Raw genomic sequence first — 27,272 nt, 5'->3', positions numbered from 1 at the left:
GAGAGACATAAAGACATAAAGAGAGAAGGCAGGGGACACTGAGAAGAATCTCATAGGAGAGAGAGGTAGATATCTCAAAAAGATATAAAAGACAATGGAGACAAGGAGACAGGGGGACACCAGAGACACCAGAAAGGAAGAAACAGAGGAGGAAAGACAGAACACCAACTGACATAAGGACCTCTCTGGCGGTCGAGTGGCTAAGACACCCAGCTCCGCAGTGCAGGCGGCCTGGGTTTGATCCTTGGTCAGGGAACTAGATCCCGCATGCTGCAACTAAGACCCGGTGCAGCCAAATAAATAAATATTAGTTATAAACAAATAAATACCTCTACAGCTTAAACAAACAAACAAACAACAAGCCAGCTGACATAGAGAATCAGACTGGAAGCAGAGAGAAAAGGAGATAAGAACCAACCTAGCCAGAGAGATGGGGGAGGGCAGGGAGACGCAGAGACGAGAGCCAGGGAGAGGGAGACTCAGAGGGGAGAGACACAGATGGAAGGAGAGACAGAGACACAGAGAAACGGGGAGAGGCAGAGATGAAGAGAGACAGGAGCGAAACAGAGAGAGGAGGCAGAGACAGCCAGAGGGCCAGACGGGGAGAGATTCAGAAGGAGCTCTGGGCAGGGCAGGGACCCGGCGCTGGGGAGGGCGGCGGTGGGCGGGCCGCGAGCGCGCCCCCTGCCGGCGCGGCGGTCCTGACCCGCGCGGGCGCCCGCAGGTGTGGGAGGCACTGCTGACCCTCGTCTTCTTCCCGGTGTGCGTGGTGTTCGCCTGGATGGCCGACAAGCGGCTGCTCTTCTACAAGTACGTGTACAAGCGCTACCGCACCGACCCGCGCAGCGGCATCATCATCGGCGCCGAGGGCGACCCCCCCAAGAGCATCGAGCTGGACGGCACGTTCGTGGGCGCCGAGGTGCCGGGCGAGGTGGGCGGCCTGGGCCCGGGCCCCGCCGAGGCCCGCGAGCTGGACGCCAGCCGCCGCGAGGTCATCCAGATCCTCAAGGACTTGAAGCAGAAGCACCCGGACAAGGAGCTGGAGCAGCTGGTGGGCATCGCTAACTACTACGCGCTGCTCCACCAGCAGAAGAGCCGCGCCTTCTACCGTATCCAGGCCACGCGGCTGATGACCGGCGCGGGCAACGTGCTGCGGCGGCACGCGGTGGACGCCTCGCGCAGGGCCACCGCGGCCGACGGCCCCGGCGAGGACGAGGACGACGGCGCCAGCCGCATCTTCTTCGAGCCCAGCCTGTACCACTGCCTGGAGAACTGCGGCTCCGTGCTGCTGTCCGTCACCTGCCAGGGCGGCGAGGGCAACAGCACCTTCTACGTGGACTACCGCACGGAGGACGGCTCCGCCAAGGCCGGCTCGGACTACGAGTACAGGTGGGTCCCCTGGGGGCGGGTTGGCAGGGAGGGCTGGCTGTCTGCGGGTCACAGGCTCCGCCGTCCAGTGGCCTCCAGGCTCCTCAGTCTCCTGGCTGTGTCTGGCGCCTGTCCTTACTTTGCGATGGGCAGACTTGCTGGATTCATTCATTCATTCATTCATTCTTGGGAGTCTACTTTGTACCAGGTACTATTCTAGACATTTGGCACAGGATGCTGGACAAGGTGGACAGTGTGGCTGTCCGCTGACCACTGGCTGCTTCTCCCAGGTCCATGATACACCTGTGCCTTCTTGGGCTTGAGGCTGCTCTGTGTTCCTTATTATAGCTCCATGATATGTTTCATCACCTGGTAGAACCAGTGACCCACCCACCATGCCACTATTAAAGTGAAAAAAAAAAAATTTTTTTTAATGATTTTTTTTTTTGGTTGCTCTTGGTCTTTATTGCTTTTGCAGGCACTTTCTCTAGTTGCGGCTCACAGGAGCTACTCTTGGTTGCGGTGTGCGGGCGTCTCATTGCAGTGGCTTCTCGTGGAGCACGGGCTCTAGGCACTCAGACTTCAGTAGTTGCAGCTCGAAATCTCAGTAGTTGTGGCACACAGGCTTGGTTGCTCCGGGGTGTGTGGCCTCCTCCTGAACCAGGGACGAAACTCGTGTCCCCGGCCTTGGAAGGCACATTCTTACCCACCGCACCACCAGGGAAGTCCTAGAAATGTTTATTGATCACCTACTACATGTGCCAGGGGTATACCTCAGTGAACAAGACGGCTAAGGTCCCTACCCTCAAGTTGCAATAAGGTTATAAACTATGAAACATACAAAAGCATCAGGTGATGGCAAGTGCTATGGGGGAAACGAAGTGGGATAAAGAGGAGAGAGATGGTGTCCACATTGTCTCTGGGCCTTTGGTTCCACCGTAAAGCCACCCACCTTCTGAACCTTCCTGTCTCTCACTGCTAGTCCCTCTCCTCACCCCTCTTTGAGCAGAACTGTGACCTTATCCAGCAATTCCTACTATGCACCTACTAGGTGCCAGAGGCTTTTTAAAATTTTTTTTGTTGAAATGTTGATTTACAATGTTGTGTTCACTTCTGCTGTATAGCAAAGTGATTCAGTTATCCATATATATATTCTTTTCCATACACTTTTCCACTACAGTTATCATAGGACATTGGATATAGTTCCCTATGCTATACAGTAGGACCTTATTGTTTATCCATCTGACATCCAGATATTTTTTAAGGGCTCAACAGAGAAGAGTAAATAAGGTAGATAACTTCTGTGTCCTCATGGGACCACAAAATTGTTTATGTACTTGTGCAGTAGATCTGTCTGTACCACACTCTTTCAAGAACTATAGGTTTGCAGTGTGTTTTGTTAACTGATGTGCAAGTCTGCCATTCAGTTCAGTTCAGTTCAGTTGCTCAGTCACGTCCAACTCTTTGCGACCCCATGGACTGTAGCCAGGCCTCCCTGTTCATCACCAACCCCCGTAGTTTACTCAAACTCATGTCCATTGAGTCAGTGATGCCATCCAACCATTTCACCCTCTGTCGTCCCCTTCTCCTCCTGCCTTCAATCTTTCCCAGCATCAGGGTCTTTTCAAATGAGTCAGTTCTTCACATCAGGTGGCCAAAGTATTGGAGTTTCAGCTTCAGCAACAGTTCTTCCAATGAATATTCAAGACTGATTTCCTTTAGGGTGGATTGGTTGGATCTCCTTGCAATCTAGGAGATTCTCAAGAGTCTTCTCCAACACCACGGTTCAAAAGCATCAATTCTTCGGCGCTCAGCTTTCTTTATAGTCCAACTCTCACATCCATACATGACTACTGGAAAAACAATAGCTCTGACTAGAGAGACCTTTGTTGGCAAAGTAATGTCTCTGCTTTTTAATATGCTGTCTAAGTTGGTCATAACTTTTCTTCCAAGGAGCAAGCGTCTTTTAATTTCATGGCTGCAGTCACCATCTGCAGTGATTTTGGAGCCCCCCAAAAATAAAGTTTCTCACTGTTTCCATTGTTTCCCCATCTATTTGCCATAAAGTGATGAGACCAGATGCCATGATCTTAATTTTCTGAATGTTGAGTTTTAAGCCAACTTTTTCACTCTCCTCTTCCACTTTCATCAAGAGGCTCTTTAGTTCTTTGCTTTCTGCCATAAGGGTGGTGTCATCTGCATATCTGAGGTTATTGATATTTCTCCCGGCAATCTTGATTCCAGCTTGTGCTTCATCCAGCCCAGCTTCCATGGTTTCCTGTAATAATAACATGTACCATGTGTCTTTTCTGTGCCAGAAACGAATCTGGGCAATGGAGACCAGCAGTAAATGAAAGACGTAGAAATCCCTGCCTGCTCTAATGCAGCTGACAGTCTCTTGGGAAAGACAGGCCATTAGAAAGTGTACATTCAATGTATTAAAATATCAGGGGGTGGTGAGAAGAGTGAAGAAAAAAATACAGCAGGATGCAGGAGAGAGCGTTGATGGCTGAGCTTCTCATAGGTTCCACTTACTAAGTTGAAACTGTTCACACATCTTTGTTCTGTCATCCCATAGCATGGGACCCGTTTGGCCACCCATGACCTCCTCCCTCAATCCTTCCCCTTCATCCCACATCTCCAGCCTCATTCGACTGAAGAAAAGGCATTCACCGTGTGAGGGCCTGCTGTCAGTCAGCCTCTTCATCCTTCCACTCCTACCCACACCTCTGGTCCACATTGCCCTCATCAAAACCCCAAGCCTTTGCAAAAGGAAGTGAGTACAGGTATCACTTGCTGGGATCAGAGGCTGCCTTCTCACCTGCAAATGACCTCGGGGAGGAGATGTTTGAAATGAAGGAGTAAATGCTGCTCAGTGGTGAAGCCAGAGCTAGGAAGAGTTGACACCTTCCCATATGTCTCTGCTCTCCCAACCCAGTTGATATTCACAGGCCTGGCATCACTTATCAAGGCAGCTTAGGTCTAGGACTGGGAGGGAGGGCACCTAAGTTCCAGCCCAAGCTTAGCCCTGCCCCCTATTCCTTGGGAAAGTTCCTGCCTCAGTCTGGGCAAGTAGGGCTGTCATGTACAGTTGTTGAGGTTGTGCACTGTGAAAGAGCAACATGTCTAAGGAAGTGCTATTCACTCAGTGGACATTGTAGATTTCTGTGTCTATGGTGACAGTTCCAGATTCATGGAGAGTGTCTTGAAGAAGGGATACCTTTTTCTGACTTGCCCGCAGGCATCACTAAGCTAGGGTGGTCCTGTGGTGTTTTAGTTTCTCCAAATTAGTAATGACCTCTGTGACCCCCAAATGGCACAGCTCTTCCAAGATTCTGAGATTTAAGCCTCTATAATCCTAACACGCTAAGGGTCGAAGGTTTTAAGATGTCAGGATTCCCAGGTTTTAGTATTCTAATCTGTACCCCAGCCCATCTCTGATCTGATGGTCCTAAGATTTTAATCTTCTCAGATTTTGTGCATCCAGTGTTGGAATATGAGTCCTGGGAACCTAGCTTTCTATGATTCTGATACCTGGTTTCTAAAATCCCCATGTTATTTTTCTCCCCAGCTTTTTATTTTGAAAAATTTCACACCTACAGAAGGGCTGCAAATAGATAGTCTAGCGAACCTTCATATAACCTCCACACAGATATTTGCCAATTGTGCCTATTTTGTCCTGTGGGCATTCACGCTCTTCAATATATAATAATAGATTTTTTGAGGTGCTACTTTACTTTTTAAATGTTTAGTTTAGATATGAGTATAGTTGATTTACAGTGTTGTGTTGGTTGTGGCTGTGCAGCAAAGTGACTCAGTTATACATTTGCATATATCCATTCTCTTTCAGATTCTTTCCCATATAAGTGATTACAGAATATTGAGTTCCCTGGGCTATACAGTAGGTCCTTGTTGATTATCTCTTTTATATATATAGTAGTGTGTCTACATTAATCCCAAACCCCTAATTTATCCCTCCACCCTCCCCCACCTCTCCCCTTTGTTAACCATAAATTTGTTCTTGAAAAAAATATAATAATAATGGTGGCACTTTATTAGAGTGAGGTGCAGACAGCATGACCATTCACCCATCAACAGAAGCATGCATCTGCTAAGAATGACATACTTCCACATCATCCCAACACACTGATCACACTCAGGACGTTTAAGATTGAGTCAATATTATGACCCAATCTACAGTCCATGCTTGCATGTCCCTGGGCATCCTTGTCTCACCCTTTATAGCTGTGTTTTCACTCCCTCCCCCTCTTCCCATCTGATCCAGAAACCACCTGGCATATTTGGTTGTCATGTCTCTTTCGCCTTCTTCAATCTGGATCACTCCCTCGGTCTTTCCGTGACTTTGGTGACGCCAACACTTTGGTCTGCATTTTTCTTTTGGCTGCACCATGTGGCATGTGGGATCTTAGTTCCCCAACCAGGGACCGAACCCACGCCGACAGCATTGGAAGCATCGAGTCTTAACTACTGGACCACCAGGGAAGTCCCACTCCAATACTTTGGAAAATGATAGGCCACTTACTAGAACAATCTTCAGTGTGGCTTTGGCTAATATTTCCTCGTGATTCGATTCAGGTGATGCACTTTGGCAGGAATCCAAATGTCCTCGGGGCATCATGCCAGAAGGCACATGATGCCCGTGTGTCCTATTACAGACGATGTCCAGTTCCCCTGTATTAACTCAATCCTTATAACACTACCACGAGGAAGACAGGGTTACTAACTCCGTTTTACAGATGAGGAAACCGAGGCTCAGAGTGCTGCTGAGTCCTAACTGCCCAAGATCACACGGCTGGTACAGGCAGCTTGGAGCAGGTTGGCCTGCCTCAGCCACCGTGGACAGCGCCCTCTGAGCTGAGGGCTGCAGCCACGGGAAGCTCTTATTCCCTCCATCCAGGTCTTGTCATACAGTTCTACCCCTGCCAGAACCCTGGGGTCTCTCTACCTCTCCCACAGAGGAAGGGAGGGGGAAATGACAGATTTTTGACATTCATTAACACCCCAGAGTCATCACTGTCCCGCCCAAGTTTCACCCTGATGAACGTCTTGGCCTCATTCCCTCCCCCAGCCCATTACAGAGCATCTTGCTTGTGCTTTAGAAACTTACACAGCCGACACTCTTAAACCTAAGCCAGTTGATGTCCTTCCTCTCCTCGGAGGCCTCTATGGCTCTCCTCTAACTGCAGTAAAAGGCAAAGTCTTCACCGTGGCTCACCAAGGCCCCATGACATCTTCTCCTGTTCCCTCAGTCGCCCTATCTCCCACCCTCTCCCTCCCTGCTCCCCTGGATGCGGCCACACTGGTGTCCGTGATCTTCCTCAAGCACTCCTGCCCACTGCTGCCTCAGGACATTTGCACTGGCTGTTCCCGTTACAGGAACAGTCTTCTCCAGATCTCCTCCACATGGCTCCCTCCCTGAGGTCTCTGCTCAGATGGCACCCCCACCCCCAGACAAGCTTTCCCTGACCACTTTCACACAGCTCCTTCTTCGCACTCTCTACCCTTGTTCCTTTATTTTCTCCACACAGCATCATCACTACTTGACTTTATATGTTTTATAACTCGTCTCCTGCCCTGGAACAGAAGCTCTACCAGGGCAAAGATTCTTCTCTGATCTGGTTTTGCTGCTGTTTCCCCAACACTAAGAACAGTGCCTGGCACATAGCATCTGCTCAATACCTATATCTTGAGTGAATGGACTGTAATTAAATCCCGAGATGTGTAAGTGCCACTGTGATAAGGCTCTGCCATGGGGCTGTTCCCCGTGTTCCCAGCACTGCTGTTCCCGTGTTCCCACACTGAAAGCATGTGTTGAATGACTGAATGATGCCAAGTTAAAGACTGTGGATTTTCTCCTGGGTATATCTAGGAGCACAGAATGGTTTTTATGGGAAGTATGACAATGTCAGTTGTGGGCCCTATGTCCCTGTTACTCCAAGTATGGTCCATGTTGCAGAATCATTCGGGTCCTTTGGGCGCTAAGTAGAAATGCAGAGCCTTGATATCCAGGAGCTACTGAACCACAATCTGCTTTTTAACAAGATGTCCCAGGGAATTCCTGTGGACACTGAGATTCAAGAAGCATGGCTGTGAAACACTCCAAACTCCCTCTCCACCCTGACTTTGCATGTCGTGTTCCCTCTGCCAGGAAGTCTCCTGCCCACTAAATCTTCTCCCATGAAGCCTGCCTTGATCTCACCTTCATCACCTGTTTAATGTCCCTCCCGGCCACTACTCCTGATGAGTTCCATGGTGGGAGGGAACCCCTCCATGGTTCTTGTTCTCCCCTCTGCATCTCCTGCTCGGGAAAAGCCCACCTTCATTCACCCTCGGTATTGTTTGTTTCACGTCTGTCCACCATTATCCTTGTAAGTTCTTCCGATGGTGCGCCCCCTCCTCCAGGAAGCCCACCCTGACCCCCCCCCACCCCGGCCCACAGCCCTGAGAGCGACTTCACCCCTCTCTCTCCCCCTCCTCCACCGCAGCGAGGGCACGCTGGTGTTCAAGCCGGGCGAGACGCAGAAGGAGCTGCGCATCGGTATCATCGACGACGACATCTTCGAGGAGGACGAGCACTTCTTCGTGCGGCTGCTGAATCTGCGCGTGGGCGACGCGCAGGGCATGTTCGAGCCTGACGGCGGCGGGCGGCCCAAGGGGCGGCTGGTGTCGCCGCTGCTGGCCACCGTCACCATCCTGGACGACGACCACGCGGGCATCTTCTCCTTCCAGGACCGCCTGCTGCACGTGAGCGAGTGTATGGGCACCGTGGACGTGCGCGTCGTGCGCAGCTCGGGCGCGCGCGGCACCGTGCGCCTCCCCTACCGCACGGTGGACGGCACGGCGCGCGGCGGCGGCGTGCACTACGAGGACGCGTGCGGCGAGCTCGAGTTCGGGGACGACGAGACCATGTGAGCGCGCGAGCCCGCCGGCCCCGGGCCAGGGAGAAGACGAGGGGCTGCGAGAGGGGTGGGGGCCAGGGCGGGACGTGGTCCGAACGGGGGCGGGGCCTGGAAGTGGGCGCGGTCGAGAGTGGGCGTTGCCCGAACGGGGGTGGGGGTGGGGGCGAGGCCTCCGAGTGGGAGCATCTCGGAGAGGCGAGGCGTAGTTTTGGAAAGGGCTTCCCTGGTGGCTCAGATGGTAAAGAATCTACCGGCAATGCGGGAGACCAGGGTTCGATCCCTGAGTCGGGAAGATCCCCTGGAGAAGGGAATGGCAACCCACTCCAGTATTCTGCCTGGAGAATCCCATGGACAGAGGACCCTGGTGGGCTAGAGTCCGTGGGGTCGCAGAGTCAGACACGACTGAGCGGCTAACACACTCAGTCTTGGAAAGGGGTGGAGCTTTGATGGAGCCCTGGAAACAGGGAGGCCTGGGGAGGTGGTACAGGGTCCAGAAAAGGGGCGGGACGAAGGAGAGGAGGGAGGAGACTGGAGCGAGGAGTGTGGTCAAGATGTTGGGATGAGATGTGGGCGGGTCCTGCGCGAACTGAGCTGGTTTGGGGAGAAGAGAGTGGGACACGGGGAAGAATGGCCAAGTGAGGAGAGAGGAGAGGAAACAGGGTGGGGCCTGGGGAGAGGGATGTGGCGAGCTTAACTGGTAGGATGGAGGAGTGTGCCCTGAGGTCCCTTTCAATGTGGGAAGGCGTCTGTGGAAACGGAGGGCGAGGCTGTGGAACAGAGAGGGGGCAGGGCCCTAGGTGTGGTCTGAGTGGTTGTTGTTCAGTCGCTCAGCCGTGTCCGACTCTGCGACCCCATGGACTGCAGCTTGCCGGGCTCCCCTGTCCTTCACTATCTCCCGGAGTTTGCTCAAACTCATGTCCATTGAGTCAGTGATGCCATCCAACCATCTCACTCTGTCACCCTATTCTCCTCCTGCCCTCAATCTTTCCCAGCATCAGGATCTTTTCCAATAAGTTGGTTCTTCGCATCAGGTAGCCAGAGTATTGGAGTTTAAGCTTCAGCATCAGTCCTTCCAATGAATATTCAGGACTGATTTCCTTTAGGATTGACTGGTTTGATCTTGCAGTCCAGGAAATTCTCAAGAGTTTTCTCCAACATCACAGTTCAAAAGCATCAGTTCTTCAGCACTCAGCTTTCTTTTTTTTTTTTTTTAGCACTCAGCTTTCTTTATGGTCCAAATCTCACATCCGTACATGACTATTGGAAAAACCATAGCTTTGACTATACAGACATTTGTCGGCCAAAGTAATGTCTCTGGTTTTTAATATGCTGTCTAGCTTTGTCATAGCTTTTCTTCCAAGGAGCAAGTGTCTTTTAATTTCACGGCTAGGACGCAAGGCAAAGACTAAGGACAGCGGAAGAGGGCGGGGTCTAAGGAGACCGGGCGTGCCCTAAAGGAGGTGGGCAGGTGGAAGGAGTGGAGGTCTTGGGTAGGGGGAATGTGGGCGAGGCTTTGGGGAAAGTCGAGTAGGAATACCGGGGCCTAGGAAGAGACACGGGAAAGGAGGGCTGGGATGTGGGAGACCGAGTCTCCGGAGAGAAGCTGGCTACGTTACGTATGTAGACAGACACAACCAACAGGCGCACCCGGCACATACAGACACGCAAAGTCACGGACACAGAGTCAGGACTGTTCTCACGCCCAGACACCCGGCCACCCCCTTGCGCAGATGCCCGAGTCTCCCGGTGAGTGTGCCGGTAGCCTCACATCCCGGCTCCCGCCCGCTCCCTTCCGCCCCCGCACGCCCGTCTGTCTCCTTCTTCCCGCCGCCCACGCTCCCCGCGCCGAGCAGAGCCCCCACGGCGCCCCCTCCCGCCCCGCCTCCCAGCCTCTGGGGCTCGGCCTCCAGCTCAGCTGCTCACTGTTCACCCTGCCTCTCCGCCTCTCCTGGAGGCGTCTGCGTCTCTCGGGAGAGTTTGTGTCCATCTCTAGATCTGTGTCCCCAGGATCCAGCTCTCTGACTCGGGTTATATTTCAGTCACAGACTCCGCGTACCTTTCCGTCTCTCTCTGTTCTGACTTGGGTTGAGGGCCCAGCGCACCCTTCCAGGTCCCATCTCTCACACCCAAGAGGCAGAGGGCGTGGAGGGAGTTGTCTTTCTGCTTGTCCCAGTCCTCCTTGGAGTCTACGGCTTCCAATCAACTTTCCGCCTGCGGCCGCGGGCTTCCACAGACCGTCTCCTCCCCACACTTCCCCCTCTAACGGCTTCCCCAGGCTGGGACACCCTCTGCCCTCCGCCCCCACCCAGGCTTCCAGCTGTGGTTTCAGAAGACAGAGAGCAGGAGGCTAATTAGCGTTTAGGGAAACACATCCTTTCTCTGATGGGCAGGCGCTAATTAGAGATGCTTCGAGAAACAACCAGGCTGGAGGGCTGACCCCAGGCAGGATCAACACGGAGAGGTAAGAGAGACTCCCAGAGGTGGGGTAGCGGGGACAGATGCAAGAGAGAGACAGAGAGGCAACCAGATGGTGAAAGACAGGGAGATAGACGAGACCTGGTGAAAGAGAGACAGAGCCCGAGTAGTGGAGAGTCAGAGAGAGAAAGGAGAGTGGGCAGGAGCGAGACAGAAAGGCACAGACTTAGAGACAGACGGAATGAGATGGAATTTGAGTGACAGAGGCCCAGCAAGAGAAGGGGAAAGAGGGACTTCCCTGGTGGTCCGGTGGCTAAGACTCTGCGCTCCCAATGCAGGGGCCACAGGTTCGATCCCTGGTGGGGGAACTAAGATCCCTCGTGCCACCTGGTGAGCCCCCCCCCCAATAAAAGAGAGGGAAATAGAGATTGGAGACTGAGATGGAGGAAGATTGAACGGAATAGAGGTGCGGGGAGGTAAAGAGAGACATTCTTCTCTCTGAGAGGACCCCAGGGGGACTCGGGGAAGGAAAAGTCCTGCTGATGCTACAGAGAGAGAAGAGTTCGGGTCAGCAGGAGAGAATGGAAGATAGGAAGAGAAAGAGACTGGGTGTGAAATCAGAGCCTGTGAGGGGTGGGAAAGTGGAGTTTCCAGGAAACAAGGAGGGCATGAGGATGACAGAATGTCAGGCTGTTTCCTTTTTTAAAAATGATCAATTTAAACTGAACTATAGTTGATTTACAATTTTGTGATCGTTTCAGATGTACAGCTAAGTGGTTCAGCCATATGTATATATACATATATATATATTCTTTTTCAGATTCTTTTCCATTATAGGTTATTACAAGATATTGAATATAGTTCCCTGTGCCATACAGTGAATCCTTGCTGCTTATCTATTTTCTATATAATGGTGTATATCGGTTAATTCCATACTCCGAGAGCTGCTTCCTTTGACTTCAGGAAGTCCTGCCCTCAGCTGGCTCCAGTCCCTCTTGCTGCCCGCTGCCGGTTGGGTTTCTCCTCCTTTTGGGTCCTGTGAGGGCACACTTGTCAGGGTGCCGGTCGGTGCCCGTTGTCACTGGGCGTCAGTGGACCGCAGCATGTCTGCAAGTGAATGAGTGTTGGAAGTGTGTGTATGTGTGTGTATCACCCTGTCAGCGTGTCAGCGTGTCGGCAGCTGTCTACGTGTGTCAGAGTCTGTGAGGAGCATGTCAGGAGACGACCCCACCTGGCTGCGGCGTTTCAGCACCGTGGACAGCTCCCAACCCACTCCTAAGGTTGGGTGGGGTAGGGGTGGGGGGCTGCCGTTCTTTCAACCAATGGAAACTTTTAAATGTCTTGAAACCGAGAATGGGTGAAGGTGGACGTGCGCGTCTGTCCCCTCGTGACTGTCTTGTGTGTCCATCTTTGGGTGTCGTGGGCGTTCAGGTGTTGAGATATGTCTGTATGGTTGAGACCCTTTTGCTTAGATTGTGTCGAGTTTGGCTGTTCCATTCTGTTCCATTCAGTCTCTCCGACACTGAGAGATGGAGATGGGGAGAGGAGAAACACAGAGAGAAAGGCAGAGAGCCGGGGAGAGACTGAATAAACAGAGACACCAGGAGGCATAAAGAGTGAGGTATAAGGAAGGAAATTCTACATGGAATCACAGCAGGGGTCTTACAGGTTGGCATTGTTGCCCAGGCTGTGGTGGGGGTGTTGTGCTAATTGGCATCTGGTTCCGTGCGACTTTGCCACTGCATAGGGAATGGCTGCAGGGTATGATGGTGTGTGGGTGTGGGCTGTGTGATTGGCTGTGCTTCCTCTCCTGGGTGACTGTGTGGGCTGGGTGTTTGTGTTTCTGGGTTCTGGGGCCAGGCCTTGTGGTTTCTACAGCTGAGATAGCTGCTAGTGGCAGAGCTGTGGGTTTTTGTGGGGTTGTGGGTCTTCATAATCAAGGGGGGCCTGTTGTGTACCTGAAGGGGATGGATAACTTCTGGCTGTTTCTCCCCTCCTATTCCCTGGTTACCATGGCAGCCGGGATGCTGAGAAAATCAGTTAGCACTCTGTTACCCCTCCAAATGAGGACAAGGGGCAGGAAGTTGGGGGTCTTGCAGGCTGAAGAATTTGAGTTAACAGCTGTCTGTGGAGGGCACACTATATGCCCAGCACTGTTCTGGGCACTGGGGATACAACAAAGAACAAATGAACAAAGATTGCTGCCTTGGAGGAACTTACATCTTAATGCGAAGAGACAAATGGAAAACAACAAACAAGATAAACCTGTTGGGTGGTGTGTTAGAAGATGATTTGAAACAACAAAGACATGGAGCATGGGAAGGAGACCAAGGGCGCTGGGGTAGGGGCAGGCATGAGTTTCACTATTAAAGGAGGTGGAGGGAGTGGGTCTCATTGAGAAAGAAGGTAAAGTTTGAACAGAGAACTGGAGGAATTGAGGGAATGAGTATGGGGGAACAGTGTTCTCAGTGGAAGGAACAACCAGTGCAAAGACCCTGAGGCACAAGCAGGCTTGTTATTACGTTCTAGGAACAGCGAGGAGGCCATTGTTGCTGGGGTGAGTGTGTGAGCAGAGAGGGATGGGAAGCCAAGAGGGGGATGAGGGCCAGATTGCAAGGGGCCTTGTGAGCCATTCTCGGGACTTTGGCTTTTATTCTCCATGAGATGGAAGCCATGTGAATGGTTTTTGCTTGGTTGGTTTGTTTGTTTTTTGGGGGGTTGTTGTTTGTTTATTTTTTTGTGGTGCTGGGTCTTTGTTGTTGCACACAGGCTTAGCTCCCCGTGGCCCGTGGAATCCTCCCAGGCCAGGGATCGAACCCGCATTCCCTTCTTTGCCAGGTGGACTCTTAACCATTGGACCACCAGGGAAGTTCATGTGAATGATTTGAGCAGAGGAAGCACCCAGTCTAACGTTGGTTTTATCAGGATCCCTCAGGTTGATACTTATTTTGAGTGTTTTTAATTTCTTCTTTTTGTTTTGGCCACGCCGCACCACATGTGGGATCTTAGTTCCCAACCAGGGATCGAACCTGTGTCCCCTGCATTGGAAGTGCAGAATCTTAACCACTAGACCACAAGAGAGGTCCTCAGGTCAATATTTAATACAAACTCGGCAAAGATCCAACTCTTTGGAAAAGACCCTGTTGCTGGAAAGATTGAGGACAGGAGAAGGGGGTGACAGAGGGTGAGATGGTTGGATGGCATCATCGACTCAATGGACATGAGTTTGAACAAACTCCGGGAGATAGTGAAGGACAGGGAAGCTGGGCGTGCTGCTGTCTGTGGGTCGCAGAGTCGGACCTGACTGAGCAACTGAACAATAATAGCAGCTTCTTCAGATGTTTCTGAGCTTGTCTCTGTCAAATGGGGATAAGAAGAACCTTTCCCCCAGGGTGATTGTGAGGATGAAATGAGATTACAGAGTCTGAGATGGAGCGAGTGCCAATTGGCTAATGGGAGAGTTATTGGTGAGTCATGGGGAGGGGGCCTTATGCTGGGGATTCTGCCTCTCCCTTCAGGAAAACTCTTCAGGTGAAGATAGTTGATGACGAGGAATATGAGAAAAAGGATAATTTCTTCATTGAGCTGGGCCAGCCACAGTGGCTTAAACGAGGGATTTCAGGTGAGGGGTGATGGGTGGGCTGTGGGAGAGGTAAGGGGTCCAGGGTGGGGGGACCTCTGGAGGTTCAGTTGTGGACCCTTCAAGTTCATGGATCTGAGCTTCCCAGAGAAGATCTCACCTTCTCCCTGTCTTTGTCTCTCCCCAGCTCTGCTACTCAACCAAGGTGAGTGGAGTTACTTCTGGGCTTTGGGAGGGGGTCACTGGAGGGAGGGTCTTGGGGGTGGGTCAGGCCTCAACCTCCCCTCCAGATCAGGTTTGAGGCAGATTGCAGGTGTGATCAATTTGGTGGGACCAATGTGAAATTGGGGTGACAGGCTTAAAGGCCAAGATCATGTTTTGTTTGTAGTTAAGATGGGGGAGAAAGTAAGTCACAGAATCTGATGTGGGTTTGTGGTGGCATCAGCGGGAATCAGGTTTGGGGTCAAATAGAACTGGGTCAGGGTTGGGGTTTCAGATCAGTATTAGGACTGGGTCAAAGCTAAAATTAAGATGGAGATTGGCTTCTGGGTTTGTGGTGGGATCTGATTAGAACTGGGGCCAGATTGAGGTCAAAGCTAAGGTTGGAATTTGAGGTGAGTTTGAAGGATTTAAGGCTAGAGCTGGGGCCTAGGTCAGAGATTTGGGATGAGAGTTCGGACTAGGGTTAGGGGCTTGGAGATAGTGACGGAGTAGTTTTGGAGTTGAGATCAGAATTGAGGTTGGGGGTTAAGATTAGGGATAGGCTGAAGATTGTATTAGTCAGGGTAAGTAATACAAGCTGCTGTAAGAAATAGGCCCACAAATCCCAGTAGCTTAACACAGTAAAAGTCATTTCTCACTCAAGCATAGTTTTGAGAGTGTTCTTGGTTGGTGGGTGGCTTTCTTTTGAGACCTAGGACTGGGTTGGTGCTGGGCTTGGAGCAAAGGGCCAGTATTTTATATATATATATATATATATAATCAATATAAATCTATTTATCTAAATAGATAATATATTTTCTATTATATATTTTATATATTATATATAATTATATAAAACCTCTTCCACAGGGTGGTATTGGTGATGGCGGTGATCATAATAAAGTAACATTTTTGATTATTGTGTGCCAGGAACTGTTCTAAGCCCTTCACATGAATTAACTCCTTTAACTCTCATAACCACCTTATGAGGTCGGTAGTTATTGTACCCATTCTGTAGATATGAACACTGAGGCACAGTGAGACTAAGGCATTGCCCATGGTCACACAGCCCCTATACTATATGAACCTCAGGCTCCACCAACAGAACTTCATGGACCAGCATGTGGGAGCTGGGCCTCTGTTTGGGGAAGGGGGTGGTCAGATGGGAGGTTGGGACAGGCTGAGGAAGCCTTACCAAGGAGGCATCCCAGAGAAGAGCAGTGTTTTCTTTATGGATGGGAAGAGGTAGTGAAGGCATCGCAGGTGCCCTGGAGTCTAACTCCCATCCCTCATGCTGCAGGGGACGGGGACAGGAAACTGACGGCCGAGGAGGAAGAGGCTCGGAGGATAGCAGAAATGGGCAAGCCGGTTCTCGGGGAAAACTGTCGACTGGAAGTCATCATTGAGGAGTCATATGATTTTAAGGTGATTTTCTGGGGGCCCACCTTTCTGGAGTCTTGCCTGGATCATTTCCTTGGGGAGAGTCCAAGAGGGGATCAACTATGAGGGTCACAGGGGGGGCACCCAAGGTCTGAAGGCACCCTCCACATCCCTCCGTTAGCACCACGGACAGCACACACCTCCCTTGTCCCTTCTTGCTAGTAGAACCCAGCTATGGAAAGTTGAGGACCCCTGAGCATGGAGTGTGAGCCCCCATCCCCAGGACCCCTCATGGAGCTCCCCTAAAGTGGTCATGGACCATGGTCTCTTCCCACCCTCTCATCCCCAGAATACGGTGGATAAACTCATCAAGAAAACGAACTTGGCTTTGGTGATTGGGACTCACTCGTGGAGAGAGCAGTTTTTAGAGGCAATTACGGTGAGCGCAGGTAAGTGGGGAGGGAGGAGAGAGGAAGAAGAGAGGGATGAAGAGACAGAGACAGACAGAAAAAGAGAAATGAAAAGGAGAAGGGAAGAGGGACAAGGAGAAAAGGTCAGAGAGAAGACAGGAGAGACGCAGGGAAACGCTAAGAAAAAGACCAAGATACAGAGAAACAAAGGAAAAGATAGGGAATGAATACAAATAGGAGAGACAGACACACAGAAAAGCACACAGAATCCTGGGGAAGGACAGAGGTGCAGAGACAGCATGAAAGATGTAGAGAATGAGGAAGCAGAAGGCCAGAGAGAGAGGCAGAAAGTTGGTGGAGACAGGATCAGAGGTGGAGAGCTGTGGGAAGGAGGGGTCCCAGCCTGGACTTTCTCCTGGCATTCAGGCAATTGGAGGGTGGAAACAGGTTAAATGATGCGGCCTCCCCTACTGGGCCTGGGCTCCTCTGTTACCATGGAGACAGTCACCAGGGCACCCAACTCTCCCACCCCAGTGGTTCTCACCCCTTAGGCCTCAGAAGGCCCACACTGCCCCCCTGTGGCCAGATGTATGATGACATGGATTCACAGACTTGGAGACTCTGTGATAGAGATTGGGGAAACTGAGGCCCAGAGACATAGGAGGAACTGGCCTGAAGTCCCACAGGGAATCCAGAAAGAGCCAGGGTGGAACTCAGGACTTCTGTCCCTTGCACAGCATCAGATTTTCTTTGTGGAGGCCAACCCTGGTGGAAACTAAACACACACAATGAATTGTGGTTGGAAAGAAACTGGTTGGTGGGATCAAAAGAAGCCAGGCGTCAGGGATGGAAAAGTACCAGGTAGCAGGCCCAGAGACACCAGATTGTAAGCCTATTAGAAGGGAAGGGGCATCCCCTCTGAAGCCACATTCTTCTTTCAACATCTATTTCTTTTTTATGTATATATCATCCATGAGTTTATTGTATTGTACATTTATTTGCATTAGGATCAATCAGTTTTGAGTACCTAAATAGTACACTTGTTTCTGTTGTTGCTGTCCAGGTGCTAAGTTGTGCCCAACTCTGCAACCCCATGGACTGTAGCCCACAAGGCTCCTCTGTCCATGAGGCTTTCCAGGCAAGAATACTGGAGTGGGTTGCCATTTCCTTCTTCAGGGCATCTTCCTGACTCAGGGATTGAACCTGTGTCTCTTAGGTCTCCTGCATCGGCAGGCGGGTTTTTTACTAGCACCACTGGGGAAGGGATTCTCTGGCCCCAGTCTGATGTAGGGACATTGCTGGAGACAAAGAAATGCTCATGACAGCTTGGGCCCTGTTCTCACAGAGCTCACTGTCCAATGGGGAAGACAGACCTGCCACAAAAGAATGATGAGCCAGAGTGGGCAGGCCTGGGTTGGGGGAGCCCAGATCAGTGTCTGACCCAACTTGAAGGTCAAGGAGGGCTTCCTGGAGGAGGAGGCTTCTGATCTGAGTCTTCAAATAGAAATAGGAGTTCTTATTTGACCAGGAAGAGAGTGCCAGGTGGAGGGAGATGTTGCATATGGAAATGTGGGAGATTATGGCACATTTGGGGATGGTGACTGGTTTCAGGCATGAAGAAGAGGACTGGGATGAGGTTGGAGGCAAGCAGGGTCCAGACCCCTAAGGCCTTAGAGGCCACAGGAGAGGGCTTGGGTGTCATTTTAGATGCAATGGGGAGCCATGGAATGTTTTAAATGAGGGACGCTTCTGGAGAGAGAGAGCCTATGGAAGGAAGTGGGAGAGGGTGGGAGGGGATATGAGCTGAGACTGTCAAAACTGGCAGGAGTGACTTCCTGGTGGTGCAGTGGTTAAGGCTCTGGGCTCCCAATGCAGGGGGCACGGGTTCCATCCCTGGTTGGGGAACTAAGGTCCCATATGCCACACGATCAAATAAATAAGTAAATAAAATTAAAAACTGGCAGGAGATGGGTCAGGCAAGGTTTCGGAGGATGTGGCAAGCAATTTGAGCTTCAAGAACAGTGGGAAGCCGGAACAATGTCTCTAGGGACGTGGTGAACATAAGAGGGTTCATAAAACTGAAACCGTGGACATGAGATGGTGGTCGTAGAGGCCACAAGTCTGTAGAAAGCAGGTGATTAGATTAGAGGAAGTAGTGATAATAATAACAGTAACAATAATCACTATAATGATGATAATGATGAAGATGGGTTGAGTGTCAGGCAGCTTTGAAGTCCATTTCCTGTGGGAACTCATTTAATGAGTGTCCCCAGAGTCTCCGGGTTAGGGCCTGATCATTTTGTACTTGTTCCGCAAATGGCTTTTGGTTCCTCCTGTGAACACAAAGCGTTTTGGTTCTCGCTTCCTTAGGGGATGAATCATGTCCCACCTTGCACTTAGAGGAGCTTTTGTATTTCCTTTACCTCCCGTTCTCGGTGGAATGTTCTTTGCAGGCTGGACTTGGTTTTGAGCATCTTTGAATCCCCCCAGGCACTGGAAAAGGCCTTCAACAGCAATGGCCAGAACAATAACAATTGCAGTGGAGATGTGCCGGGTCCCATGGAGACCACATCACAGGGCCTGACTCATGCAATCATCACAGCCTTCTCGAGGCAGTTCCAATTGTTGCTTCCATTTTTCAAATAGCTATTTGGAGGCTCAGAGAGGTTAGGACACTGATTCAAGATCACACAGCGGATCCAGTATTTGATACCAAAATGTCAGATCCAGAACCACAGCATACTCATAAAGCTCCCTCTAGATGAGAGGTGCTGGAGAAGTAAGCAGAGGCCAGAGCCTGTGGGTACTGGAAGTGTGGGAGTGTGGGCCTGGGTCTGAGCAATGGGGAGCTAAGGCAGGATTTGGAACAGGGAAGGGAGAAGCCCCAAGAGATGCAATGATAGCAGCCCCCTCCTTCCTAAGAGTGTGCCCTCCCTGCTCCAGCCTGAGCCATGTGGTCAGTTCGGGATTCATTCAGTGACCGACTACAGAAAACTCGACCCTAAGTGGCTTAAGCACACTAGTTTATTTCTCCCATGGAACAAAAAAAAAATCTGTAGGAGGCAATAAAAGTTAGCAGCAGCCTAGTAATGTTCATTAAAGGCCCAGGCTCCTTCTTTATTTCTCTTTCCCATTCTCAGCTGTTGCCCTCATGGTTGCAAGATGGCTGCGGTACCTCCGGGTAACAAGTCCATATTTCAGGCGGGGAAAAAAAGGCCCAGAAACAGGAAGGAGCAGAGTGCCTGTTGCATTTGAGTTTCCAGTTGTTCTAATTTCCAGTTCCATTTTACTTATTTTATTTAAGCCAAGTGGCTATGTGAGCTGGAAAAGTAGGAAAGGGATATATGACCCCAATCCCCAAATCCGCCAGTCTCTGCCTCCATGGCCACCGGCTGTCCTCTGCTCCTTGACATTCCAAGGAGCCAATGAGCGAGACCGTGGAAAGTGGCTTCATAATTTGGTTGCTGGTCTTTTATTCCCTGACTTGCTTGGAGCCACTGGTCAGGGGTTACAGTGTTTCTTATCAGTATCCCTCCAGATGTAATTCTTGGCACACTCAAGTGTGTTCTTTGCTTCTCATTCATTGCTTTCTGCTTATCAGTTTTGGGTGAGGGTAGGAAAACATTTCATTTGCACTTTCCCATTACACAAATCACTGCAGGTCAAAAGTGGGTTAAATTCAGTCACCATAGGTGACACAAACAACTTAGGATGAGGCATCCTTTACAAAACTCAGAAAGCACATCCATGATAACAGTACCCCTATCAGGAAAGCTAGAGCTTTCCAGAAACCCTCTGTTTATGTCTCTTGACCAGACGGGTCATGTTGCCCCTGCTGCAAGGGATTCTGGGAAGCGAGTGTTTAACTGAGGACATGACTGCTGCTGGCTGCAAGGAATTCTGGGGACGTGAATATTTTTACCTGAGGACAGCACTGTTGATAGCCCCAAGGGATTCTGGGGAAGTGACTAATGTTAGCTGGGTACAGGGTTCTCTCTAGGTTCAGGGGATTCTGGAAAATTGAGCACCTTTAGCTGAGCATGTGGCTACTGTCAGCTGTGATGAATCAGAGGAAGTGAATATTTCTAGGGGCAGACATGACTGCCAGTGACGGTAAAAGCTTCTGGGAAAAGCCATATCTTTAGCTAGGGATCTGGCCACCCCTAGCAGAAGGGATCCTGGGAAACTGGATATTTTTAGCTGGGCATGTGGCCTCCTCTAGCTTCAGGTGATTCTGGGAAAGTGAATATTTTTACCTGGGCCCAGACAGTCTCCTAGCTGCAAGGGATTCTGGGAAAGTAATTCATCTGGGAGTGAGACTGTCTGGAAGCTGAACAGAAGGGGGGCTCTGTAGGCAAGGAAGGAGGCACGGGCGTGTGCCCCAGCTGGGTCGTGTGCCCACAGGGGACGAGGAGGAGGAGGAGGACGGGTCCCGGGAGGAGCGGCTGCCGTCCTGCTTTGACTACGTCATGCACTTCCTGACGGTGTTCTGGAAGGTTCTGTTTGCCTGCGTGCCCCCCACCGAGTACTGCCACGGCTGGGCCTGCTTCGGTGTCTGCATCCTGGTCATTGGGCTGCTCACCGCCCTCATCGGGGACCTCGCCTCCCACTTCGGCTGCACCGTTGGCCTCAAGGACTCTGTCAACGCTGTTGTCTTCGTGGCCCTGGGCACCTCCATCCCCGGTAACCTCTCGGGAGACCACTTGTTGGGGGAGGGTCTCAGAGAAGCCAGGCAGGTAGAGGAGCCTAGGAGAAAGGTCCTGCAGAAATAAGGTGGAAGAATCACACAGAACCAAGTCTGGTGGGTGCCTTGGGAATAGGAAGGTGGGTATAATAGAGTCTAGGTGGGGGGAGCCCATGGATTCAATTTGTTGTTGTTATTTAGTCACTAAATCGAGTCTGACTTTTTGTGACCCCATGGACTGTAGCCCGCCAAGCTCCTCTTTCTATGGGATTTCCCAGGCAAGAATTCTGGAGTGGATTGCCATTTCATTCTCCAAGGGATCTTCCTGGCCCATTGCATCCACGTCTCATGCATTGGCAGGTGGATTTTTTTTTTTTTTTTAACCACTGAGCCATGTGACTTGAATTCTCCCCGAAAGCAACCAGGTGGAATGTCCCATAGAAGTAAGGTGGTAGGAAATGGTAGAAACCAGATGATGGATTTTATCAGAAGAAAGTGGCAGGACATTGAAGAGACAGGTGTTGGAGGGGGAGGGGCATAGAAAGAAGGTGGGGACTTCATAGAAACCATGCAGTGAGTTCCACAGAAACAAGATATTAATATTCACCTCCCCTCCCCCTGCCAAGGGACCCGATGGGAAATTCCACGGACCTCTGTTCCTGGGCATGATCAGAACCAGGCCACCAGGCTTTAACCAGGCCAGTTAAAGCCATCAAAGCTTTAACTAAGATGAGGGGCCGGGCAGAAACCAGATGTGGGAGGAAATGCCATAGAAAGAAGACTCAGAGATGACAGCATATATTCTATTGAATCACCACGGCCAGGAATCTCTTCTTCCCCCCAAATCTGAGGGAGGGTCCCTGAGAAACCAGGTGGCACAGACAGAAACTCCTACAGGAGGGAGAAGACTAAGCTCAGAGCCTGACACCTTTCTTTTCCTCATCAGCAAATGCATTCACCAACCAGGTGGTGGTGCTGTAGGCCCAGAAAGCAGGTGGTGGGGCCTGCAGAAAGCCACCACGGTGAACGGTTCTGAGGCCTGCCCTCAACTCTAGAGACCTGCGAACTTAGCAAGATAGCTAGAAATGGATGGAGGCCGGAGAAGCGAAGCTGTAGGCTCGACAGAAGCCAAGCGGGGAACTGATGGGCAAGAGCTGCCGTGTGGGTGGGGCCTGACATTTGTCCAGACAGGTGGCAATGGGGTGACCGGGCCTGTGGAAACAGGCAGGAGGTGACTCATGGGAAACAGGTAGTGATTCCCATCAAAAGCAGGCAGTGAGTCCCAGAGAAAGTAGGCAGCAGGCCCTACAGAATAGAGTAGATTCCACAACAATATGGCAGTGTGTCCCACACGAAGTAGACTGAATTCTACAAAAGGCAGGCAACAAATCCCACAGAAAGCAGGCAGCAAGTCCCACACAGAGCAAGCAGCAGAGCCCATAGAACATAGGCTATTTTGGGGAATAATAGAAACTAGGCAGGGGACCCCATAGATTGAATATGTCCACTGAATCCTCGCCCCAAGGCAAATAATGAGATGTCCCATAGAGGTGGTGGGAAATGTAAAAACGAGATGATAGATTCCATACAAAGAATGTGGCAGGGCATTGAAAAGACAGGTGATGGGAGAGTGTTTTATAGACTAAGGTGAGGACTTGATAGAAATCACGAAGCAGGTCCCATAGAAGTGCTGAGTTCCAGAGAGTGGGTAGTGGATCCAGACACTGCATGCAGACACTGCATAGATCATGCATTGCATGCAGACTAACCCCTTAGAAAGCAGGCAGTGAGTCCCCTGGAGAAAAATGATGAGTTCCAGAGAGCAGGTAGTGCATTCCATTGGATGCAGACACCTTCCATAACAAAACAGGCAACCGGGTCTATAGCCAGCAGGTACAGGTCTAGCAACTGACTTTGGGTTTCCCTGGTGGCTCAGATGGTAAAGAATCTGCCCTCAATGTGGGAGACCCACGTTCGATCCCTGGGTGGAGAAGATCCCCTGGAGAAGGAAATGGCAGACCACTCCAGTTTTCTTACCTGGAGAATCCCACGGGCAAGAGGAGCCTGGTGGGCTACCGCCCATGGGGGTCGCAAACAGTCAGTCCCACACGACTGAGCGACTAACACTTTCACTTTGCCCCCTGGGTGGGATCAAGGGCACAGAGCTCCAGAAGAGGGAAATCGTCTGGTTTCTACCATTTCCCACCACCTTAGTTCTATGGGACATCCCATTGGTGGCTTTGGGGGCGAGAATTCAGTTGACATATTGAATCCATGGGGCCCTCTGCTGGAGCTCTGACCACGCTGGATCCTCGGGGTCAGCGGGGTGCTGGTGGGTCTCTCTGGGAACCAGGTGACTGAAGGATGCTTGCGATGGGGGGCTTCAGTCACCTGGAGGATGCTTGCGATGGGGGAAGGGTGTCACCCGCTGAGCGCCCTCTGACCCTCGGTGTCCCCGCCCCGCAGACACGTTCGCCAGCAAGGTGGCGGCGCTGCAGGACCAGTGTGCCGACGCGTCCATTGGCAACGTGACGGGCTCCAACGCCGTGAACGTGTTCCTGGGCCTGGGCGTGGCCTGGTCGGTGGCCGCCGTGTACTGGGCGGTGCAGGGCCGCCCCTTCGAGGTGCGCACTGGCACGCTGGCCTTCTCCGTCACGCTCTTCACCGTCTTCGCCTTCGTGGGCATCGCTGTGCTGCTCTACCGCCGCCGGCCGCACATCGGCGGCGAGCTGGGCGGCCCGCGCGGCCCCAAGCTCGCCACCACCGCGCTGTTCCTGGGCCTCTGGTTCCTCTACATCCTCTTCGCCAGCCTCGAAGCTTACTGCCACATCCGGGGCTTCTAGGGCCCTCCGCAGGGACTCGGCCTCTAGCCTCGAGACCGCTGCATCCGTGCTGGACTGCATCCTCTTTGTCCCCCGGAGATGCAACCTCCTCTCCGGGGACTCGGTCGCCTGTTCCCCAGGGACGTGATCGACCCCCCCCCCCACCCCACCGGCCTCACCCAGTCCTCCGTCCCCACTAACAGCCTTCAGTCTTCTTATCCGGAGCCTCCCCAGGTCCTCCTACAAAGAACAGCTCCTGCAGTTACCTGCAACTCTTGCCCTTTTCCCTGTTAGTTACTGGCTTTGTTCCTGGAGATATTTCCACCTCGAGGCCCCTCCCCCGAGAACCATCCCCCATCTGTGACCCTCTCCATCTCTCTCCTGAGACTGCCAGCCTTGCTCCATCCCATAAACCCCCGGTCCTCAAAAGGAACACCCCCACCTCCTTCCAGGAACCTGTGCCCCAGGACCTCAGAACTTAGCCCTCCCTGAGGGGCCCATGAAGGAGGCCGATCCATCCCAGGATGTCATGGATCTCAGCCCTTCCCCCAAACCTCAGGGAGCTCCATCGGCCTCCGGGGGTAGGGGGACAGGTGGGTGCATGCAGGGGGGAGGGGACACACCTCCCTCCTCCCCCACCTCCGATTTCTCCACTCAGGCCCTTGGGAGGACGCTAATTCTCGAGGCTTGGAGAATGGAGGGAAGGGGAGACGTTTGGGGTTTCAGAGCTGGAGGAGGCACACTTTGGACCCGTAACTTCTCACATTCCAGAGCCCCCACTTGCCTCCACTACCTCTGAGAGCCCAGCCATGCCTTGGAGGGGAGGGGGCCTGTGTGTGTATATAGTGTGTTTGGGGGAGGGGGGATGCGGGAGGGTGCATGACTTGGGGAAAAGGGGGGATGACAGACTTTTCTTTTGAGAGGGCAGCAGACACCCCCAGCCGTGAGAAGCGGCTTTGGGAAGGAGGCCGGGGATCCACGGGAGTATAGCCAATCTCCCCCGACAATCTAGAAGGCTCACTTTGCCCTCAGTGCCAGCCAATTTGGGCAGGACCCTCGAAGAGGAGACCGAGGGTCCCAGAGGACCAATGCTACAAGCCAGCAAATGCTGCCACATCTCTGCCTGATGGGGAGCAGGGGTGGGTGGGAGGGTGGGATGGGGGCCGGGGGGTCTGGGCGGGCGTTTTTAACTTTGGAGGCCACCTATCTGCTGGTCGGCCATGTACATTTTCTTACTGTTGATGTTTCCTGCCCAAAGGACATACTTGGGGTGTGAGGAGTGCTGCCTACTTCTTGGGACCCTGAGGATGACCCTGCACCCCCATAACACCCTGCTTCCCACCGGTTTTTAGCGTCCTATCCTCCTGTTGTGCATCGCCCCCCATATCCCAGACCTGTTGCCCACTCCCTTCTCTACTCCCAGCTCATCAGCACTAGTCGCTGTCTCTTTGTGATTTCTGTAAAAGTTGCCATAAAACTGAAATTCTGCCTGGAAAAACGGCCTCCCCGTGGGAAGTTGAAATTCACGACGAGAGAGCTAATGAAGTCTTTGAGATTTGGGCAACTGGAAAATACACCAAGTAACCTGGGTTTTTCCGTGTTCCCAGCATCCTCTGCAGGACACGCCTGCTTGCACCAGCCACTCTGAAGGTCCACGCAGAGCTTCCCTTCGCCACGCCCCTACTTATTACCCGGGAGCTTCACTAGCCACGCCCCAATCCTTCACCCAAGAGCTTCCCAGGCCACGCCCTTCCACACAGGAGCTTCACTGGCCACACCCCCATCCATCACCCAAGCGCTTCCCTGGCCACGGCGGCCCCTCGCCACCAAGGAACTTTCCCTAGCCACGCCCCCATTCCCTCCGCCACAAACTCTTCTACATCATAGGGTATCCCGGGAACACAAAAGAGAAGGATCCTACGTTGCCTAAGGAAGAGAGCTGGGGTTGATGGGGGTTTCCTAAAGAAATCAGGTAACCTTCTCAGAGGATTTGTGTGTGTGTGTGTGTGTGTGTGTGTGTGTGTCCCGATAAAGGGCACAGCCTGTTTTAAAAGTGTCCAGCCTTGTGAGTTAATGACTGTTTGGTCGTCTTGCAAGTGGTTGAATCCTACAGGCAAGAATGGAGTGTGGACACGTGGGGAGTAGGTCTAGGAGGGAGGCACTGGACAGTGCGAAGAATTTCCATCCCAGAGAGTGAGGGCTTGGAGAACCAAGTGGGGATAAGTACGAAGGACAGGCTCAGAAGATTCAGGTGAGCTCATGCCGAACGTGAGGTGCCTGTGAGACACCTAGAGGGGACGTCAGGGTGAAGAGATATCCGGGGGACACCTTGAGCTCAGCCCAGGGAGCTGCACTTGAGAGAGATTTGGGGTTTGTTGGCAAAGAGGTGTCACCAAGCCACAGGAGGGGGTGGGCTGCCCTGGGGCCTGGGTAACAGGAGAAGAAAGCAGTGCCTTGAGGACCCCTAACACCTAAGGGCCACATGGAACGGGGGAGACCTGTCGAGGGGAAGAAGCCAGAGAAGTTGGTGGGAAACCAAGAGAGTGGGGCACCTGAAGCCAAGAGAAGTTTCTAGAATGAGGGCGTGGTCAGCAGGACCCAAGGCCGTGAAGACGTGGAGGAAGATGAGAGCTTAGAGACTCCCCTTGGGTTTAGATCTTGATGTGAACAGTTGAGGGGAGAATGTGGGAGCAGAAGTCAGACTGAGGCAGAGTGAGGAGTGGGTAGAAGGTGGGGAAACTGAGTCAGAGCATGTAGATCAGACTCTGGAGAATCTTGAGAGAAATAGTTTCTAGAGGAAGCTATGGGGCCTGAGAGAGCTTTTCCTGCAAGGTGGGAAGAGGTGTGGAGCAAGAGGGCGCTGAAGGCAAGGGACCTGACGCTGGTGAGACCAGTGCCAACAGCCGCGGGCATTAAGGAGCGCCGTGACGCCTGCAGTGTGCTGGGCTCAGCCTCACGCGGTCTGCCATCAGTCCTCAGAGTCACACCCTTCTACCAGTGAGGAAACTGAGGCTCAGAGAGAGGAAGCAACTTGCCCAAAGTCCCACAGCGAGGAACGGCAGAGATGACATCCAGGGTGCAGAACAGGAGCAGGACACCTCTAATTATACCAGATGTGAACCAGGACAACAGGGACGGAGGCAGGGAAAAGTGTGAGCCTGGGGACAGGAAGAGGAGTGGGATCTTGGCTTCAAAGAAGGGCATCTCCAGAGCTTGGGATGTGGACACAAGAAGGAGTATCACAGATGCCCATTCACCTCACTAGCAACGCCATGTTACTCACCTGGATGCAAGGCGTTCCGAGGGGCAGCTTGGGAGCAATTTGAATTATTTGTCATAGGAGATGACATAGCATTATGATTTAATGTCTTGGTGCTTCAGTTCCTTCATCTGGAAAATGGGGATAATATAGTAATAGTAATAAGATGGGGCTTCCCTGGTGGCTCGATGTTTACCATCTTTATCTCTATGAATCTGCATGCAATGGGGGAG

General features: G+C 52.0%; 1 protein-coding gene across 1 annotated transcript in view; it reads left to right on the top strand.

Moving 5' to 3' along the window:
* The window catches only part of SLC8A2 (solute carrier family 8 member A2), a 33,390-nt gene extending 8,796 nt beyond the window's left edge, over window positions 1-24,594 (top strand). The window contains exons 3-10 of the mRNA XM_061135994.1: window positions 725-1,389; window positions 7,875-8,297; window positions 14,222-14,325; window positions 14,471-14,488; window positions 15,785-15,909; window positions 16,214-16,313; window positions 20,679-20,957; window positions 23,425-24,594. Coding sequence (XP_060991977.1) covers window positions 725-1,389; window positions 7,875-8,297; window positions 14,222-14,325; window positions 14,471-14,488; window positions 15,785-15,909; window positions 16,214-16,313; window positions 20,679-20,957; window positions 23,425-23,801 — 2,091 coding nt within the window. The 3' untranslated portion in view covers window positions 23,802-24,594. The remainder of the gene's footprint in view (window positions 1-724; window positions 1,390-7,874; window positions 8,298-14,221; window positions 14,326-14,470; window positions 14,489-15,784; window positions 15,910-16,213; window positions 16,314-20,678; window positions 20,958-23,424) is intronic.
* Window positions 24,595-27,272: the final 2,678 nt, after the last annotated feature.

This window comes from Dama dama, chromosome 4 (genome assembly GCF_033118175.1).
Source record: "Dama dama isolate Ldn47 chromosome 4, ASM3311817v1, whole genome shotgun sequence".
Lineage (NCBI taxonomy): Eukaryota > Metazoa > Chordata > Mammalia > Artiodactyla > Cervidae > Dama > Dama dama.
This window is presented reverse-complemented; position numbering and strand designations above follow the sequence as displayed.